This window comes from Podarcis erhardii (assembly GCF_964252035.2).
Source record: "Podarcis erhardii genome assembly, chromosome: 16".
NCBI lineage: Eukaryota > Metazoa > Chordata > Lepidosauria > Squamata > Lacertidae > Podarcis > Podarcis erhardii.
In genome coordinates, this window is record NC_138514.1 from 1,656,204 (window position 1) to 1,678,269 (window position 22,066).

General features: G+C 44.6%; 1 protein-coding gene across 2 annotated transcripts in view; it reads left to right on the top strand.

Moving 5' to 3' along the window:
* The first annotated feature begins 406 nt into the window (after positions 1-406).
* The window catches only part of BMP1 (bone morphogenetic protein 1), a 183,055-nt gene continuing 161,395 nt past the window's right edge, over positions 407-22,066 (top strand). Inside the window, exon 1 of one of the 2 annotated variants that reach the window (XM_081843862.1) lies at positions 407-601. In XM_081843862.1, coding sequence (XP_081699988.1) covers positions 457-601 — 145 coding nt within the window. In that variant the 5' untranslated portion in view covers positions 407-456. The remainder of the gene's footprint in view (positions 602-22,066) is intronic. The other variant, XM_081843860.1, reaches the window with a different exon arrangement.

Below are 22,066 nucleotides of genomic sequence, written 5' to 3' on the forward strand. Positions count from 1 at the left end.
AGGCAGGTGTCGGCCTCGGGCCTCTTCCGCGAGGTCCGGCTGGGACCCGGCAGAAGGGAGCCCCGAAGGCGGAGGCCGGCCCGGGCCAAGGGAGCATCTCCGCGGCCAAGCGCCGCCTCTTGCTCTCCGTAGCTAAGCGCCTGTGGTCCAGTGCCGAAGTGTTCCGACGTGACGGGAGGCTCCAGGCGGGCCGAGGCCGCCCTCCGGCATCTCCCCCCCCCCGCCTCCCGGGGCTTCTCCTCCCGCTCGCCCCTTGCCGGGCTCTGTCCTGAAATGCCTCCCGCCCCGCTCGCGCCCTCCAGCCGGGAGGGGGCCGAGCTCCGCGCTTGAACCCGCCTCCGCCAGATCTCATTTCCCTAAAAGAGAGGCAGGCGGGCGCGCGGGGGGGGGGGGCTCCTCCCTCTGGGTCCCGCTCCCGCTCCGCCGCCGAGCATTGCCCGGGACCCGCCAGCCAGCATGCCGGCATCCGGGCGGGGGCTGCTGCTCCTCTCCGTCCTGGTCCTGGGACAGGCGATGGAGTTCGCGGATTACGGCGACCTCCTGGAGGAAGACGCGGAGCAGGACGCGGAGCCCATCGACTACAAGGACCCTTGCAAAGCGGGTGAGGCTTCGGGGGAGGGGGGTCCCGCCGCGACCATCTCCTTCCCCCACGGCGCGCCTTTCCGCTCTCGGGGGGGGGGGGCAGCGGGGGTCTTTTGTGGGCCTGGACGCTGCTTGGAGGCTCGGAAAGGGGCCGAGGGGCTTCTGGAACCGGGGGCTGAGGCAGTGCCTGGTTGGCAGCGCAGCTTGCAGACAAAAGGAAAAAGGAAAGTTTTTGCTCTCTCTCCCTCTCTCCTTCCCCCTCCATCCCTTTCTCTCTTCTGGGCTGTAAAATAACTCCTGGACTTTTAAAGTTTAGCCTGAGAAAGAAAAGAGTCTTTGATATATAAACTCCAGAGTGAGGACTCATAGGACAGATTCTCTCCCCCCCCCCCCGCGCCCCATTTCAGGGAATTAAACTCTTTTCCATCTGCCCTCTATTGTTGTTGTTTTTCTTCTTCCTCCGTGTCCCATAAAAAAAGATTGCATCTGTTTGTGGCTCTTTGTGTGAGGCAGCGGCAGGAGACCTGATGTGTTTGGGTACGTGTCTGCCAAGCGGGGGGGGGGGGGAGGCTGGCAGGAGCTCAGAGGTGAAGGGCTGTGGGCTTGAACTAGACCCCATCATTGCCCTTTCCTCCTCCTGACTGGAGCAGCTGCAGACACTTGCTGGGTGGTAGCTGTCAAAAGAGGCAAATGTGTTGGGCCCAGAAATATTTTACAGATCCTTAATTGCTCATCCCTAGGAGTCATGCTACATTAAAATAATTAACATACGTGTGTGTGTGTGTGTGTGTGTGTGTGTGTGTTGCAGAACACCCAGATGGCACGTCCCTCTTTTCTTTGCCCACGGTGTACTGTGACCTATCCCACCCCCTCTACACCCCCACATAAACCTGCTTGTGAGGACTGCACATCCTACACCAGCCCTTGTCAGCCCCGCGGTCCATTATGGGACCAGCCATCCTGCCTGTGTGTAGAGCAGGGAGGGAGCAAACTTTCTGAGCTGGCAGCTTAGAGTCCCCTGGCCTTGTCTGTGAATAAAGGGTTGGTGTGTTTCTGTTGAACCTGTGCTCTGCTGAACAGCGTTTTAATCCTTCTGCCAATACAATCAGTGGCAGAATGCTCAATGACTTGTGACAGTGCCAGATCCCAGGGCAGCAAGAAACGGCTCAAGGGCTTTTGTTTTTTTATTCTCCCTCTCTCCCTCTCCCCCCACAACACACACTTTTTCATTCAAACAAAGAAGTGGAGAAATAAAAGTGTGAAAGACAATGAGGCTGTGTGATCCATGATACAACAACTGAAGTATAAAGTTTTCTTTTCTTTGAGGTTTTTAGGTGTTTGTAAATCCATCTGGGGTCATTGTCTCAAGGTCACTCTAGAGTGAAATAGAGTGATTAATGTGGAATCTACCCCTCTGCAATCAACCGTTCTTCTGCTCTGACTATTTTGAGAGCATCCACCCATATGCTTTTGCTAGCTGTTGCTAATACCTTCCTTTGGCTTTCTTTTCTGTGAAGAGGAGGCAGCAATTCTCCCATTCTCCCCCTGTGAGGCAAGAGGAATCTGCATGCGCTTATTCATTACTCTTTATTTTAGTTTCTGTTACAGTCTGCAAGGCCTTCTGCTCTGTCACTTACCTTTCCAAAGTTGGGACTAGTGAGAGTGTAGGTTGGCGAATTCCATTATTATCTTAATAAATAATAATAATAATAATAATAATAATAATAATAATAATAATAATTTTTTATTTATACCCCGCCCTCCCCAGCCAAGGCCGGGCTCAGAGCGGCTTACAAGCAATAATAAAAACAAGATGAATGATTACAACTTAAAAACAAAAATAAAATACAACATTAAAATAATGGAACATTAAAATATTAAAATGTAGCCTCCTCGCAGGAGGAGAAGGAAAATAAAAAAGAAAGAGAGGGAGTGAATCAAATTGGTTCCAAGCCAAAGGCCAGGCGGAACAACTCTGTCTTACAGGCCCTGCGGAAAGAAATCAGATCCTGCAGGGCCCTGGTCTCATGAGGCAGAGAGTTCCACCAGGCCGGAGCCAGAGTTGAAAAGGCCCTGGCTCTGGTCGAAGCCAATCTAACTTCCTTAGGGCCCGGGACCACTAGGGTGTTGCTATTTATGGACCTTGAGGCTCTCCGTGGGGCATACTGGGAGAGGCGGTCCCGTAGGTACGAGGGTCCTAGGCCATGAAGGGCTTTAAAGGTCAAAAGCAGCACCTTAAATCTGACCCTGTACTCCACCGGGAGCCAGTGCAGCTTGAAAAGCACTGGGTGAATATGCTGCCATGGCAGAGACCCTGTGAGGAGCCTCGCTGCAGCATTCTGCACCCGCCGGAGTTTCTGGGACAGCTTCAAGGGCAGCCCCGCATAGAGCGAATTATAGTAGTCAAGCCTGGAGATGACCGTCGCATGGATCACTGTGGCCAGGTCGGGGCGGGAAAGGTAAGGGACCAACTGCTTGATGCGGCGAAGATGGAAAAATGTCGCCTTGGCTGTTGCTGTAACTTGCGCCTCCATGGAAAGGAGTATAAACATGAGTTGCTGTTTATAGTATAAACATTTATAAAGTAAAAATATAAAAGCAACCTGCAGAGTCTTAAGCATTCACATATTAATAATAGGCTGTTGATGTTTTAATTTTTAAATTTTTTCACTGGGCACAGAAGGGTGACGTCTCATGGATGTGGAGCAGGTAATAATTATTTTAAAACAAAATGAAGCAAGGGTAGAGTATAATAGCCATTAAAATTAACTAATAATTAATAAAATTAATAAATAATAAATGGTGATTAAAACAGCATGCCCCAAAGCCTCAAATACTGGCTTAGGTAGCTTCATTTTTTGGCCCATATGCTGCTATCCTTGTTTCTCCAGCCTCTGACTTAGAGGTGAGGTACACTGAAGTCGGTGGAACTTAATTTCCAAAGAGATGTGATTAGTAATAACATTAATTATAATTTGGCACTTGGAGGGAGAGAAAAGAACTAAATCCGTGTGTTGGTTTGGAGTAGTAGCCATCACCCCGCCTGCCTGCTGCTTTTGCTATGCAGTCCTAGCATGTATTCTTGGAGGTTCTCCTGTGTTTTATATGACTTGCTTGCTTGCTTAATTCTTGCTTCCTAATAAGTAGAACTGCAGTCTAAAAGCTGAAGCGGTTTTTATGTGGCCCAGGCTAGTGCTAGAAGGTTCCCTCCCTCCTGCTGCTGCATTTTCAGTCCTTGGAGTCGATACCTTGGAAGGTATGGCAGGACTTGTTTCCGAGTAGCCAGAAGCTAAATAAAATCAGATCCCATTCATTTGATGCCCTTCCACTTATTTAAGGGTCTGAGTTATGATTTGAGTTGTATAACCTGTTACGTGGCACTTTCCTGGGTGACCCTGGCTGCAGGACAGGGTTCCAACTTCCAATGTAAGCAAAAGTCAGAAAGTAAGGGTAGTTTGTTTGTTGTTAAAGGGCAAGTGTACTGCCAAGCTGATTTAAAATCAGACCCCCATCTCTATGGATTGACCATTTAATAGCATTTAGTAAGTTCCTGTGTTCTGCCGGAAGGAGAGTTTCTCCTTAGAGCGCCCACATAGCAGAAGTCTGCTCCACAGTAACTCAGAGCAGGGCTTTCAATGTGGCAGCCCCTGTTTGTGGAACTATTTTATTTCCTGGAAACAAGTGAAGACTTTTCTGTTTTGACAAGCTTTTCCAACTGGATGATAATAATAATAATAATAATAATAATAATAATAATAATAATAATAATAATAATAATTTATTATTTATACCCCGCCCATCTGGCTGGGCTTCCCCAGCCACTCTGGGCGGGTTCCAAAAGAATATTAAAATACTGTGATACATCAAGCATTAAAAGCTTCCCTAAACAGGGCTGCCTTCAGATGTCTTCTAAAAGTCTGGTAGTTGTTGTTCTCTTTGACATCTGGTAGGAGGGCGTTCCACAGGGAGGGCGCCACTACCGAGAAGGCCCTCTGCCTGGTTCCCTGTAACTTGGCTTCTCGCAGTGAGGGAACTGCCAGAAGGCCCTCGGAGCTGGACCTCAGTGTCCAGGTAGAACGATGGGGGAGGAAACGCTCCTTCAGGTATACTGGACCGAGGCCGTTTAGGGCTTTAAAGGTCAGCACCAATACTTTGAATTGTGCTCGGAAACGTACTGGGAGCCAATGTAGATCTTTCAAGACCGGTGTTATATGGTCTCGGCGGCTGCTCCCAGTCACCAGTCTGGCTGCTGCGTTCTGGATTAGTTGTAGTTTCTGGGTCACCTTCAAAGGTAGCCCCACGTAGAGCGCATTGCAGTAGTCCAAACAGGAGATAACCAGAGCATGCACCACTCTGGCGAGACAGTCCACGGGCAGGTAGGGTCTCAGCCTGCGTACCAGATGGAGCTGATACACAGCTGCCCTGGGCACAGATTTGACCTGTGCCTCCATGGACAGCTGTGAGTCCAAAATGTCTCCCAGGCTGCATACCTGGTCCTTCAGGGGCACAGTTACCCCATTCAGGACCAGGGAATCCTCCACACCTGCCCGTCTCCTGTCCCCCCAAAACAGTACTTCTGTCTTGTCAGGATTCAACCTCAATCTGTTAGCTGCCATCCAACCTCCAACCGCACTCACACAGGACCTTCACCGCCTTCACTGGTTCTGATTTGAAAGAGAGGTAGAGCTGGGTATCATCCGCATACTGATGAACACCCAGCCCAAACCCCCTGATGATCTCTCCCAGCGGCTGCATGTAGATGTTGAAAAGCATGGGAGAGAGGACAGAACCCTGAGGCACCCCACAAGTGAGAGCCCAGGGGTCTGAACACTCATCCCCCATCACCACTTTCTGAATACAGCCCAGGAGGAAGGTATGACAGTGCCCCCAGCTCTCAGCCCCTCAAGATGGTCCAGAAGGATGTTATGGTCGATGGTATCAAACGCCGCTGAGAGATCCAGCAGAACTAGGAAACAGCTCTCACCTTTGTCCCTAGCCCGCCGGAGATCATCAACCAGTGCGACCAAGGCAGTTTCAGTCCCGTGATGAGGCCTGAATCCCAACTGGAAGGGATCCAAATGGTCCGCTTCTTCCAGGCGTGCCTGGAGTTGTTCAGCAACCACTCCCTCAATCACCTTGCCCAAGAATGGAAGATTTGAGACTGGGCGATAGTTGGCCATCGTGGCCGCATCTAAAGATGGTTTTTTAAGAAGCGGTTTAATAACTGCCTCTTTCAGCGGGTCTGGGAAGGCTCCCTCACAGAGGGAAGCATTCACACCCCACGAAGCCCATCGCCCAGCCCTTCCCGGCTAGCTTTTATAAGCCAGGATGGGCAAGGATCAAGGAGACAGGTGGTTGGTTTCACTCGTCCAAGCAGCCTGTCCACATCCTCGGAGGTAACAGATTGGAATTGATCCCACGCAATTTGACTAGAAAAGGTATCTGCTTTAGGCATTCTTTTTGTATTGTTTTAAAGCCTTTTTTAAACTGTTTTCAATACATATTTGTAAATCTCTCTGAGACACATGTCAATGCCAATTTACAAAGAATAATAATATAGTATCATTGCCATCAGGTAGAAGCCAATGAAATATCAAATAGTCTTATGGAAAAGTGTTTACATCATCAATATATATTGATGGTTAATCAAGTAATGTCAATTAGATATCCTGAAGGGTTTAAAGGCAGTGTCTACATGTAGGCCAACTACGTGCCTAGATCCACACAACAGAGCTAACAACAACAACAACAACAAACTACTAGACTTTCTAACATCTAAATGCAAAATGACATTTTAGGTTCCTTCTCTACCAGAATAAAAAGTTTAAGAAAGCATCTATCCGAGGCATTTTTAAAAACCACCCCATATTATATCAAAGCATCATGAAGCTCCCATTTGCCTAAAGTTTTAGGATGTTCTCCTTAATGTGTGTGTGTGTTAGTGCACCACTTGTGTTTAAATAAAAGTATTGCATTCACCCTTCAGCCCAGCCGCCCGAGTCTTATAAGGATAGACAGAAAATGACTTTCTTTGGTTCGGTACTTCTCATCATCCTTTAGCCACTCTTCCTGAGATGGTGGTCAAGGTGGTGGGTTATTTTCCTCATCCTTGAGTGCATGTTTGTGTGAGTGACAGCTATTCCAAACAATCCTAGTGCTTTGTGAGTAAAGATGTGACACTTATTCCACGCTGAAAGGATATACTCTTTGTTGTAAAGTGTGTGATGAACCTAATAAAGGGTACTGACATGACTTTTTAAAGCAAGTCACAGAAGCACTAGTGACAGATAAGCCTCCTCGGCAGGTTCAAAGTCCTGTACAGTTGGAAGGGCCAAGCATAGGGCATATGCAGTAAATAATATACTTAATTCTTATCATGCACATCCTATTCTTTCTACAGGTCTCCAATCAGCCAACATCAAAGCTAAGCAAGATTGTTGTGAGGCTATCCAGTTCTGCCATCAAGGACACTGTTAGCTCTGTAAGGGGAGAATAGAATTTTCCTTGGAGCATTCATACTCTCCATGCACAAGAAATAAGTTATAAGTCTTCCCTACTTTATTGCCAAGCAGAAAGTGAGAAGGATGGGGCTGAGCATGCATTAGAATCATAGAATCATAGAGTTGGAAGACACCACAAGGGCCATCGAGTCCAACCCCCTGCCAAGCAGGAAACACCATCAGAGCACTCCTGACATACGGTTGTCAAGCCTCTGCTTAAAGACCTCCAAAGAAGGAGACTCTACCACACTCCTTGGCAGCAAATTCCACTGTCGAACAGCTCTTACTGTCAGGAAGTTCTTCCTAATGTTTAGGTGGAATCTTCTTTCTTGTAGTTTGGAACCATTGCTCCGTGTCCGCTTCTCTGGAGCAGCAGAAAACAACCTTTCTCCCTCCTCTATGTGACATCCTTTTATATATTTGAACATGGCTATCATATCACCCCTTAACCTCCTCTTCTCCAGGCTAAACATGCCCAGCTCCCTTAGCCGTTCCTCATAAGGCATCGTTTCCAGGCCTTTGACCATTTTGGTTGCCCTCCTCTGGACACGTTCCAGTTTGTCAGTGACCTTCTTGAACTGTGGTGCCCAGAACTGGACACAGTACTCCAGGTGAGGTCTGACCAGAGCAGAATACAGTGGCACTATTACTTCCCTTGATCTAGATGCTATACTCCTATTGATGCAGCCCAGAATTGCATTGGCTTTTTTAGCTGCCGCGTCACACTGTTGGCTCATGTCAAGTTTGTGGTCAACCAAGACTCCTAGATCCTTTTCACATGTACTGCTCTCAAGCCAGGTGTCACCCATCTTGTATTTGTGCCTCTCGTTTTTTTTGCCGAAGTGCAATACTTTACATTTCTCCCTGTTAAAATTCATCTTGTTTGTTTTGGCCCAGTTCTCTAATCTGTCAAATTACACACAAATTACAAAAATAACCATAGCCACATAATTTTCTTGGCAAACAATAAAACATCTATTGGTCTTAACACTAAAGACCCAACTTCCCGTCTATTCCATATTTCAAATTCATGTTACTTACTGCCAGTACACATTTTTTTCATAATTAGACTTATTCTCAATAAATCTAATTTCTTCTATCTACCTAGCAACTATTACTGAAGTTCCTAGAATGCTGCAACAGAATTTAAACTACTATATTTATTTTTCAGATATTCTTTGAAAACCTCCCATTTAGAAACAAATTCCTGTTTTGATTTATTCTTTATCTTTTCTGATAAACCATCTAATTCGGCATATTCTGTCAGCTAATTCTGTCAGCTTTTGGATCCAATCCTGTATATAGGGGATTTCATTACTCTTCCATTTTGCTGCGATCAAAACTCTTGCTGCCGCCGTCGCATATAAAAAGATACCTTTCCTCTTTTGTGGAATATCCAAATCTGTTATTCCCAGGAGGTATGCCTCTGGTTTTTTATTGAAAGAGATCTTTAGCATTTTTTGCAGTTCTGCATGTATACTCTCCCAGAATACCTGTATTTTCCTACATGTCCACCACATATGGTAGAATGTTCCTGAGTCTCCGCATCTCCAACAATTACTTGACGCATTTTTATACATTTTTGAAAGTTTCCATGGTGTTAGATACCATCGATGTTGCATTTTTTGAAAGTTCTCTCTAATCGTGTAACAGTTTTATCTCACCCCACTCTCGGCCGCTCTCTGCTGGGCCTGGTTTGGAGAGGTCTGCACTGCAACAGTAATGAATCATGTTCCCCTTTGCAGCAGTCATGGCTAGGCAGACCAAGTGTGGAACGAAATCCCTGGTTCCTGGACACAGTAGCCCCACTCTCTAAACCAGGTAACATAAGAAAAGCTCTGCTGAAGCATATCAGTGAGCAATCGGTCCAACACTGTTTCGTCAGCAGCTAGTGACATGCCCACAGAAACCCCACAGGCCAGACCTGGGCTGTGGCTCCCCAGCTCCTTATATTCGGAGGCATGTGCCTCTATCCTTGAGGTGGGACACACAGCTTTCGTGATTAGTAGCCATTGATAGCCTTCTCCTTCAGGAGTTGTGTAATCCTGTTGAAAGCCACCCAAGTCTTGTGCTGGCACATTTTGCAGTTTTAACTAGGTTCTGCATGAAGCGCTTGCTCTTGTAAGTTCAGAATCTCCCACCCTTCTGCATTGTAGATGAAGCCAAAGTCAGGTGTTCTAGGAGAGGGAGCCTATCCACTGTATCCATACTGTGCATAATTCTGTACGCCTCTATTACAAGAACGCATGGCAAAGCAAGTGTGGTTCAGTGTGTGTGCATGCACACGAGATTTCCTTGTGCACCACTCTGTGTGCAGAGGCGTCACTAACCTCAACAAATCCTCTTGCCAGAGTACAATGTAGATATCTCCAGAGTACAATTCATTTTCTAGAACCATGCAGCAGGAAGGGCCATCTGGCCCGGCTCCTGCGGAGAGGCAGGGCCATCTGTTCCCTTGCCAGCCCCCCCCCCGCCCCATCCAAGCTGCAGCACAGCAAAAGCAAGGAGCAGGTGCGTTGCGCTCTCTCCTGGAATCCCTTTAACATACAAAGCCAGCCAGGAGATAGAGAGCTATCTGGCAATGTGGCGTGTCAGATCATTCACACATGAAAAGTGGGTGGTGGGGGCGGGGTTGACCTTGCAGTGATGTCATCATCTCAGCTGTTCTAGTGGACAGAGACAAAGCAGCAGCATCAGGGGGGAATACCTGGGAATATCTGCCTCCATTATTTGAATAGTGAGGAGCCCATGGTTCAGTCCTAAGAGTTGCCATACAGATCTTGTCTCTGGTTGTCACTTCTGACCACGGGGAGATTTTATTTACATATTTCTTGCATTTGTATTTTTCCTCTCCCCCCAAACTCAATGCAAGGTACATGATCATATTTTATCCTCACAGCAACTCTGTGAGGTACCAATTTAGACTGAATGGTTGGCCCAAGGTCACCCACAAATGCTGTGGCTAAGGGGTTATCTGATTTATTTATTTGATAAAATTGATACATTGCTTGATTGTAAAAAAACAACAACAAACAAACCTCAAAGCAGTTTACAAAAGATAAAATAGAGAAATCAAGAAAGCAGGTGCTGAGAAGAGTACAGTGAAGGCCCCTGCCTGATCTCCACAGGGAAGCGGTTCCAAAGTGCAGCTGCTGCCACACTAGATGACCGAGTTCTTACATGGGTCTCTCGATCTGATCATCATACCATACTGGCTCTTGGGATCTTGGAGAAGGGTCTTGGCACCAGGCAGGTTCATATTGGAATGGGCAGTTGTTTAGGTATCCTGGCCCCATTGTTTAGGTTTGCAAAGGTCACTAGAACACATTTATTCAGGGTGAGGTGGCATCTATCTGCCTTGAGAGACAATGGAGTGTGCCTCTGGGGGCCAAGTCAAACAGCTGCTTTAGCAGCAATGAAGTGACCTCCTCTAGGTGCAAGCCTGGGCTGCTTGTGTGGAGGTCCTGGGCTGCCCAGACAGCAAGACCTTCCTCTTGGCCTCACTGATGGGGTACAGAGGAAGGCAGAGCAAGATGTTTGGCACCAGCTTGGCTACAGGAGTTGCTAGAAGGGGGTGTACAAGGTGCCATCCAATCCTCTTAGGGATTCCACTCCAGATTTGTGTAGGGTTTCCTCCTCAGCCTTTTCTTCCCCCGAAGATCTTCCACAAGGCAGCAGAAAATGGTTTTCCTAAAGCATTTCTCAGGAATAAGTATAGCTGCAAGGCAGCAGAGGTTTAGGATCAGAGATCCCTTCTCCTCAATGGGCTTCCTTCCCAGGTGGACAAGCCCCATCTGTAGATGGCATGACAATGCGCTAGCTGTAGCCCAGTTTTAAATGGAATTTAATATATACGAACATATTAAAGCCTACATATATAGGCTCCATCACAGAGTTAAGCATTCTTAAAACCATTGATCTCATTGGATTAAACATACATAATCCTGTGAATAGTGGCCATAATCTCTTAAAACGAATGTATTCAAAGCCAAATATAATGAATGAATTCTGTGTAAAAAATCATTGAGGGGATTAAGTAGTGCAAATGATGCCACAAAATGTGTGTTTATTGACCTTTTGTCTTAGTAGATCTAGGGCCTAACAAATCATAAGAAGTGCTAGGATCCTGGAGCTGCCTCCTGTATCTCACCAGGATCATCCACCAAACCAGTATGGATAATCTTGTGCTCCTATTTATGTTGTCTAATCTTAGTCCTGCTATTTGCTTCTCAAATTATCAATATACATGTCACTACTAATCAAAAGCATAGAAGTTGACTTTCCACCTTCCTGACACATTTACTTCATTTGTTAACCAACATTAAGTCAGAGTTCCCTGGTTTGGACAAAATGTGGAACTAATTTTTAGGATCTTTACCTGGATGCTTTCACGTGACAGGAGGGAAAAATGAGAAAATGCTTAGCTTGACCCCTACAGGACTCCTAAAGCCTCAAACGATCACCTGAAACATGCTAATCCTTTCCCAGTGAACTTCCAGTCCTTTTTTCTGGAAAGTTTTGGCCACTTCTTCTGAGTAAACATGCAGGAGGATCAGGCTATAAGGCCCACTTTGTTCAGCAGGACTTTCTTCCAAGTAAGTGTGTATCGAATTCCACAGTCTCTGCCTTCAAGCAAGAAATCTTGCTTAGCATTCTTACATATGTTTAGGTCAAATGCAAATCTGTCTCTAAGCAACTAAATTTCTGAAGGTGCGTGTGGCCTGCATGACCAGAGATTTTAGATAATATTCCTGTGCTGTTGTTCTTATTAATTAAAGTTCTATACAACCCTTCTTTTGAGGATCACATAATATAAAAACATAAAAATACACCCTATTTAAAGGGCCGTAGATTGTTTAATTAGCCAAAGGCCTGGGAGAAGTTTTTGCCTGGCACCTAAGATGCCCTGGCGAGAGCTTTTCACAGACCAGGAGTCACTGCAGAAAAGGCCTGTTCTCGTGTTGCCGCCCTCCAGACCTCTCACTGAGGAGGCACATGAAGAAGGGCCTCCGAGGATGATCTCAGGAGGTTTAGCACTGTTCAGTTCAGTTTAGCGCTGTATAAAAGCTTTATTTAGTTGCAAACCATTGTAATAGTTATATGACCCAGTTATATGCATAAATAGATCCATTTCAAATTGTGAAACTTATTTCATTCATTTAAAATATTTTAGGATGCTTTTCTTTTTTTAAATTTTTATTAAATTTCATATTTCCAAATTAAACACATCAAATCAATTAGTCCAAATTATAACAATACATATAATATAATCCAATTGTTTTCCAAATTGTAAATTTTTGTGGGGGGTACCCAAGCTTCTTGATTGGTAGGAGTCCAATCCTCGAATATTTGTTCTGCTTCCATATTAAGAATGATGTTTCCAGTCTCTTCTTCTCAATACTTGTTATTACTCATTTTCCTTTCCATTTTCCTCCGATATGCTCCGCAAGTGGGTTGAAAAAGACAGTCTTATTTGTATTTCTGTGTGGGCTTTGTGCTGCTCTCTCGTAAATCACTCTCCTCCAACAGTCCTTTCCGCTCGAGCGAGTAATCGCCATTTTTGTCGTTCCGATGAAATACAGTCTAGAAACTCGCTCTTTAGCTTTTCCGACCTGTTGCATCGTAAATTAGTCTTTTTGCAGGAGGTCTTGGGGAGGGCGAGCCAAAGATATATTATTTTCGAGGAGATTGCGAACTGGAAGGGGCAGCCCTCCTGCAAAAAGACTAATTTAGGATGCTTTTCTGAGCAAATGACCATCCAAAGCAGCTTACAATAAAAAACAGCTTCATGTAAGCAGCACACCCCTGCCCTGTGAATGCCTTAAATCAATGTGCCTCATTCTTTTTCAGCTATAATTGAGGGAGTGTGAAGTGTAAGTGTGATGGAGGGAGAGAACACCTGCCTTGCAAACAGAAGAACTCATGTTCATTCCCCTGCATCTCCAGCTGGGGCTGGGAATGCTCCCTGTCTGAACTCCAGAGAACATCTGCCTGCTGGAGCTGAGAGCACTGAACAAGATGGGCCATAGCTCAACTTCTTAGGATATAGCAGTTAGATTCCCACCCAGCCATTAAGTTCCCTGGGTATTCTTGGCCAGAGTCATTCCCTCTGAGCCTGACCTACCTCCTAGGGTTAGAAGGATAAAATGGGTTCCTTGGATGAAGGTCAGGTTAAAAATTTAATTGATAAAATGCAGGGAACAAATAAATAAATAAATGAAATGATGTCCTGGCCGCTGGATGTGGCATTCTCCTTCCACCCTAGTTTTTTTAAAGATGTCACCAGACATTGCCCTCCAGGACTATGTCAGGATATTTGGGAGATGGAAGTTAAAAAGGGATCTGGGACAAACCCCCTTCAACTGTTTTACATCTGGCAAGAGCCCCATCAAGCCTCATCAGAGATGAATGGGATTGGCATGAGAGCACAGCTGTACCTGAGGCAACCAACTCAAGTGTCCCACATCCTTTCAAGGGCTAAAAAAGGATTGCTAAGCTCTGGCAAATAGTGGGCACTAATTCAGCCTGAGTACTTGCATCATGATGGCAGACCCACTGTGAAGTACTCCGTCCACCCCCTGGCCCAAGCCGATGTGCACTGGCTGAAGTCAGGGCACAGCTGCACCTCCCTTGGCAAACTATTTGTAGTTTGTGCTTTAGAAAAACGGACATCAGTCCATTGGATTTGTGTCTGTCTCCAAGAAGGGGCAATGCCCACTATATACTGAGAACATCAGGCTAGTTCTGCTGCAGACTTTCTAAGTGGCAAAGCAGCCATGTTTTCTCCTCCATGTTTGAGATCACAGGCAGATCCAATTTTATCTTTGGGACTGTCTTGTCCTGAAATGCTCACATGAGATGTGTAACATGGGAGTAGGGTTATCTTTAGGTTTGAAGAGGCCTTTGCCAAAGAGCCTTTGGTGGGGCCCACCATTTGTGGCCCCCAATTGCAGTGAGCAGCCATTTTAATTTCCTATAATGCACTTGTGTGGTGCTATGTCAGGGGCATTGTGAGAAATCCAGCAATTTCTGGACCCAGCCTTTCAGAGCAAGGGCTCTAGAGCATGCATCACCCATGGGCCATCCTATGACTGCAGCACCTGCCTGAGGATGCTGTGGTCTGTAACTAGACCTTTGTGGAAGCCACACAGTCCTCTGAGTTCACAGGTCCCCTTCTGCAGGGGGGCGGGAATAATTGAAAGCAAGTTCCACACATTTGTGGCGTCTTGTTACGCTGCTCACTTAAGTAGAATACTCTCATGAGCATGTTTCCTGATGGGTCCCAGCATATCGTTGGAGCTGACTCTGGGAATGGTGGTGCCTTGCTGTTATCTTATGTCTGCTGAGAAGAAGGCTTAGTCAGTATTTGTAGAGAGCTTTGAATGCGAAAAGCTTTACTAAGTGCTAACCAAACACATCCCCCCCCCCCCCGCGCGGAATATTTGTACTTACATTGTCCTTGGGAGATTAATGCATTTCGTTAAGCAACAGAAATGAAATCCCACAGATTCCCAGGGGAGCAACAAAGAAAGGAAGCCAGCTGTAAGTCATCACTGTCCACTCACTGTACCTGGCTTCCAAAATGAACCTTATAAAACATGGGGGGAATCCAGATGTTAAAAAGCTTTTGCAAACTTCGGGGATGGGGCATCAGCCGGTCCATTTGTGCACCCTGGATGAGGGCTTCCTTCAGTAATATGTTGATGTTACTTAGCATTTATGGCAAGGAGATCCTCTGTGGCTCTTCAGATGTTGTTGGACTTCAGCTGCCATTAGCCTCAGCCGACATGGCCAAGTGTCAGGACTGAAGGAAGTTGTTGTCCAACAACAACTGGAGGGTCACAGGTTCCCCACCTCTGATTTATGTAGTGCTTTATAGTGTCCAAATTGCTGTACTTTCATTAGCTTACCAGTTTTTACAACAGTAACTCTGTATTGTTGTTGGCACCTGTCTGTCTTGAGAGACAATGGAGTGTGCTTCTGGGGGGTTAGTCAAACCACTGTGTTAGCAGCACCAAAGTGACCTCCTGGGACACAAGCCTGGACAGTGTGTCTGGAAGTCCTGGGCTGCCCAGATGACAAGACCCCCCCTCTCGGCCTCGATTATATGGCCCAAAGAAAGCAGAGCAAGACGTTTGGCATCAGCTTGGCTGCAGGAGTTGCCAGAAGTGGTGTACAAGGCACCATCCAACTGTCTTGGGGACTCCCTATCAGATTTGTGTAGGCTTTACTCCTTAGCCTTTTCTCCCAAAGATATCTCGCAAGGCAGCAGTTTTAGGATCAGAGCTTCCCTTCTCCTAGATGGGCTCTCTTCCCAGGTGGATAAACCCCATCTGCCCCTCATTTCCTTCTACACAGCATGGGCCTTCTTGACCGTTGGACCCACTTTTGGTCTCGCCGCCTGCCTTCACATGCAGGGGAGTCCCTAACTCACTGAGGTCAGTAGCATTATGTTCATGCTGTGGGTTGAGGTGGCAAAGGCAGTCAGGCATCAACATGGGTTGAGGTGGCAAAGGCAGTCAGGCATCAACATCAAACCTTGATTTGCAGCTACGGGAATGGGCATTCAAGCAGCCTCAATCTCAGCCCCTGCCTTCCTCCTCCAATTTCCTCACTCTTCAACTTGGGACAAGTCATAGTTTACTGTTTCAGGCCAAGAAATGAGGTGGCGCATTGCCTTGTGCCAGGGAGGAGGGGTCGGGTGTGATGGAGACTATTAAAATGCTGGTCTCTGTAATGCCAGTCTTTGGGGATTACAACTGAATCGTCTCAATGTCTTTTGCTTCAGGTAACCCAGCAAGTTCATAAGTGAGGCGAGATTCGAACTAGGGAAATGGAAATAAATGATCTAGTAAGGAGGGAAGGAACTTTCTGAGGTTTATGGACCACATGTGGCAAGGAAAAGCATTTCCTTGGGCAGCTTCTTCCGCTCTCTAGTTGCTGAGAAAACATATCTGTGGAGCAAAGACAAGAATATGTCTAATCTGCACTCAAGAGCTGAAAGAGAATAAAATTTGAATTGGGAGAGGGTGCTGAGGACAGTGGTTCCTAAATGGTGTATCTGGATGGGCAAAATGTTACCATCTCCTGTCAGTAATCGGCTACGCTGGTGCTTCTCAAACTTGCGTCTCCATCTGTTGGGGTCAGCAAACATTTTCAGCAGGGGGCCAGTCCACTGTCCCTCAGACCTTGGGGGGGACACTATTTTTGGGGGGAGGGGGGTGAACGAATTCCTATGCCCCACAAATAACCCAGAGATGTTTAAATGAAATGACACATTCTACTCATGTAAAAACACGCTGATTCCCAGACTATCTGCGGGCCGGACTGAGAAGGTGATTGGGCCGGATCCGGCCCCCAAGCCTTAGTTTGCCTACCCCTGGACTACAACTTCCATCACCCCTGACCACTGGTCCTTCTGGCTGGGGATGATGGGAGTTCTAGTCCAAAAACAACTGGAGACCCAAGTTCGAGATACACTGGCGCTAGGCACACACCATTCATTTAAATGACACCCCCCTCCCCAAAAGAATCCTGGAAAGTCGTTTGCACCTCACGGAGCTACAATTCCTGGCACCAAGAACAAACTGCAGTTTTTCCAGGATTGTTTTTTGGCGGCAGGGGCTTTAAATGTAGAGTGTATGCACAGTCATGTATCTTTGACTTTCTTTATTAATCTGCTTTTTATTATTTTTTTATCTGTTATTAATATACATATTCCAATCCTTTTTTTTACATATACTGTATACATATATAAACCAGACAATATCAATATTTCCTCACAAGTGACTTCCCACCACCTCACTGCAGCTTCTTCTGTCTTCTTTCTCTTTTCAACTGTGTTATTTGTCTTTATTACCTTTCTGTTACATAATATAGCTTATCTATCTCTTTTTAACTTTGCGAAATTTATTCAAAACATATCAAGGATTTTATTACAGAACAATGTTTTCCCAAATAGTCTTTTACACATTCCCACTCTTTTTAAATGCTTTGGTTTGGTTGGTGTCTAATTGCCACTGTCATTTTTGCCAATTCCAAATTTCCACAATTTGATTTGCCACTCTTCCTTTGTTGGTGTCTCCCCCCCCTCCAATTCCTAGCAGTTAACATTCTTGCTACGCTTGTAGCATAGACAAACGCCTTTTCTGTCATTGGGATATCAATTGCGTCCTTTCCTCTGGGTGATGGAAATGAAATGGAAGTAGAGGGTTTGACAACAAATAGTACCCAGGAAGATGTGAACCCATACAGTGCACTTCAATGTGTCCTCAATCTGGTAACAAATAATTTTAATGATTTATTTTATTGCATATCCACACACATATCCCTCATTTGCTTCCAAGGAGCTCGTTGGCATGCACATTCTCCCCCTCCATGTTATCCTCAAAACAACTCTGTAAGGCAGGTTGGGGTGAAAGGCAATGACTGGCGCAGGGACCCTCTGGGGGCTTCCTGGCCAAGTGGGAATTTGAACACTGGACTCTCAGGGCCTAGTCTGACACTCTCACCACTCTGCCACTCTGGATTTCCTTCCTTATCCACAAATCAAGAAAATCTGAATTTCAGGGTAGCGGTGTGGACTGCCACTTGGAAGAGGAGGAGGGTGTCTGGATGCCTCAGAAACAAGAGTCACAAGCAGCTTCAGATCCACATCAAACTTCAGTGTAGATCAGCTCAGACTCTAATTGTGCAAATGAGGTGGAGGAGGGGACATAAAAGTTAAGCTGGTTTCTGCAAGCAATGATGTAACGATGGACTTTGATTTTGTACACAAACGTCACTCTAGCCCTTCCCTTGACACAGGCTATTTTGTGGGCAAGGTGAAGGAAGAGATAAAATCAGGAGATGTGGTCTAGGCAGTAACTGGTCTGTGAAATAATTGCTCAGCTGACAGGTGAGTAAGAGGGACTGCAGAGGCCAATAAGCACTGTGTAAAGTCTCACCTGACCAAAGCAGAACATGCTGTTCAGTAGAGTCACTGTCATGACTGGGTTAAAGGCTTTTTCATTATAAGTTACACCTTTTGGCTATAAAGACTATGTAATTACTAGTCGTAAGTGTGTGGCCAACAGAATCAGAGGCTATGGGTTGAGTCTCTTGTAAAACAACTGATGCTTATTAGGTAGTTTATAGAAATGATACGGTAAATGCTTAATGTTGGAATTGGTTATCCATTTAGCTGTTCCTGGAAAGATTCCATGTGCAGAATTCAAGAGGAATCTAGGATCCTGCACGTGGGATTTCCCCCAGAAAAGTAACATGGGTCACTTTGACAGTTGCTGGACCCCCCCCCCCTCCACCTCCAGATGGATCTGGCTCTGTTGAAGCAGGAGTCCCATAACCTTCCTCTTCCCGTGGAAGAGAGAGGGCTGTCAAAGACTGCGGAGGCTGCTTCCCTGCTGGGAGATGGAGAGGGATCTGGGACACTGCCTGATGTGACAGAGTAGGAAGACACAGGGCTGTTATTGTCTCCCAGGGAAAAGCAGTGCACCCAAATAAGAAATGTGTCCCTTTCAACGTAAGGTCAGAAGCTCCTGCAGAGGCAGCTAATTTTTCTGAGTAGCTACACATTCCCTGTCTGTGCTTTAAAGCTTGGCAGGTAGGTGGGAAAACTTATTGGAACAACTTCACAGCTCTTGTGTAGCCTTCAAATTCTCATTACTGATTGTGGACTCTGCAACTTTGGCTTTTTTCCTAGACAAGACTTTCCTCTGTAATAATAATAATAATAATAATTTATTTGTATCCTGCCCTCCCCAGCCAAGAGCTGAACTGTCTTTGACTCTTTTCATACCACTGAGTCCGTACTATCAATCTGCTGCAATGATCTAAGTATCACTTTCTTACTCATAAGTAAGTGCGTCTGCTGTTATGTTTTGGAAAGGATTTGGGACAGCACCAAATGTGATGTTGGAGTTGGTCTAGTATGCTTATGCGCTTCTGGGTGACTACACTGTTGTCAATACAGGCACTTTGAAACATGCTCAAAAATAGAATCATTGGTATTTTCAGGAAATTTTCTGCCAGAAAGAGAGAGAGAGAGAGTCTGATATAATCCTAAGAGACTGGAATGGCAAGAAATCATCCTCTGAACCAGCAACCCATATAAGCAAAATAAGGCATTGGCCACTCATGACGTGGAGAGTGTGGCTCCCCTGATCTGCATCTGGGTCGTACCCCCCAAACTGTGCCTTTCAAATGAGAGTGGGAAATATGGGCTCTGGGATAATCTTGTATTGGTTTCTATGTGCACAAGGCTGTTTTCTCGGCTATGAAGTTGTGGAGGGGGCCCCCATGCAAATTCTAGAGGATGGCAGCTTGCAGCTCCACTATCCAATATTGTTTTGGACCCTTGCCTCAATAAAACACCTAGCAGATTGGGCCAATGGCCCATCTAACCCAGTTTCCTGTTCTAGCATCAGTGAATACCGGATGCTTGAAAGGAAACCACAGAACAATTAAGGAATGACCCAGGGGTTGCTGTCTGAGCCATCAAAAGTATTGCCAACCATGCAGGGTTCGCTTCCTTGTTCTTAGATGTTTATCTTGATGTTTATCGTGTTAAACTTATTTGTTTACAAGAATAAACATTTTTCATTTATGCAAACAGTCACTTACACAGTTGTTCACTTTCAAATTCTGGCAGAATTTGGAGTTAAAATGAAGTTGAAAGTGGCCCCTAACAGCCAGCCCCAAATGGTCCATCTTCCCCAAAGTAGTGTAATTGTTTCTGATCCAGTTGTCCCATTGACCTTCATAGCATCCTGCAACAGCACTATTAACGATGCATTCTGTACTTCCAAGTCTTTGTTTAATCAAATGTTCCCTAATTCCTGAATAATGAGAGAGAACAAGTTTTATTCAGTCTGCTAGATGCATGTTACTCTTCTGCATTTTTCTTTATTACCCCAGTGCTTTTTTACAGTAACCCCTCCAAGCTTAATGTTCAGTATATGTTGAATAAATGCCATATGCTGCCATTTTTAAGTGTTTGGCAGACTCTTGTCCTCTATACTTGACCTGATCATGTGAATAGTCTGTGTGCAGGTGAGCAGTTGAAGTATAGATGAGCTATGAAGTCTCCATCTTAAATACTACTTCAGCCACAAGACTTTATAATTATTATTATTTTTTTGCAAAAATTTTATTAGTTTTTACAATATCAATGACAAACAAAAACATAAAACAAACAAAACATAACAGACATAAATCATAACCTTATTGAAAATAACAGTTATTTACTTTGTAAAACGACTTCCTCGTTTCCCCTTAGTTGAATTTCATTGCATATCCTTATAACAGTTTTCCAAATCCCAATTTTAATACCCTTTAAGTTAAACATTAACATCTTTAACATCTTCTTGTATTAAACATATTATTTTATCAGTTAACATAGATACAATCCTAAGCCCTTTAAGTATCTGGACGCTATTTCCAGTTATTTTAGCTTAACAAATTTAACTAAATAATCATTATATTTCTTCCATTCTTCGTGATGTTCCTCCTCCTTCTGGTCGTGGACTCTTCCGGTTAGATCGGCTAGCTCCATACAATCCATCATCTTCATCTGCCATTCTTCTACTGTTGGTAATTCTTGAGTTTTCCACTTTTTAGCTAACAAAATACAAGCCGCAGTTGTGGCATACAAAAATAGATTAACATCTTTCTTGGGCAATTCCGAACCTGTTATTCCAAGAAGAAAGGCCTCTGGTTTCTTTATAAATGTATATTTCAACATTTTTTTCAATTCATTATAAATCTTTTCCCAGAAGTCTTTCACCTTGGAGCAGGTCCACCACATATGAAAGAATGTTCCTTCCTTTTCGTTACATTTCCAACATGTATTATCACAATTATGATGCATTTTTGTTAATTTTACAGGTGTCAAATACCATCTATACATCATTTTCATAATATTTTCCTTTAACAAAGTACATGTGGTGAACTTCACCCCTTTCTTCCACAATCTTTCCCAGTCCTCAAACATTATGTTATGTCCTAAATCTCTTGCCCAGTCTATCATCACCGATTTAACTTGTTCATCTTTCGTATGCCAGTCCAGCAAAAGCTTGTACATTTTAGATAAGTTTTTACCTTCAGTATCTAACAACTCCATCTCCAACTTAGATTTTTCCAAGGCAAAACATTTTTCTTATCCTGTTTATACAATTCGTTAATCTGGTGGTAATGTAGCCAATTTAGCTTATCTTTAATTTGCTCAAATGATCTTAATTTATAGCCTTCCTTTTCCTCTATTAATAAATCATAATATCTCAACCATTTGGTATCCATATTTATTTTTTTCTGGGCCTTTGCCTCCATTGGTGAAAGCCATCTGAGCGTCTTTCTTTCTAAAAGGTCTTTGTATTTTATCCAAACATTATACAACGATTTCCTAATTATATGATTTTTAAATGCTTTATGGGCTTTTACTTTATCATACCACAAATATGCATGCCAACCAAACACATTATCGAATCCCTCCAAATCTAGTAAATCTGTATCTTCTAATTTCATCCATTCTTTAATCCAACAAAGTGCGGCAGCTTCAAAATAGATTTTTAAGTCTGGCAGAGAGAATCCCCCTCTTTCTTTGGAATCCGTAAGTAATTTGTATTTAATTCTGGGGTTCCTCCCCTGCCAGATAAATCTAGAAAGAGCTTTTTGCCATTCTTTAAAACATTTCACATTGTCTATAATTGGGAGGGCTTGAAACAAAAAAAGCATCTTTGGCAGCACATTCATCATAATCACAGAAATCCGGCCCATTAATGACAATTTTAAGTTAGACCACACCTCTAAATCTCTTTTAACTTCATTCCATATTTTCTCATAGTTATCCTTATACAAATTCAAATTTTTCCCAGACAGGTTCACCCCCAGATATTTGACTTTTTTCACAAAATCTAGGCCCGTAAGACTTTATAATTCTTGATGGGTATGTAGGGTTCCTTGGACTGTCTTCCAAGTACAGTGGTACC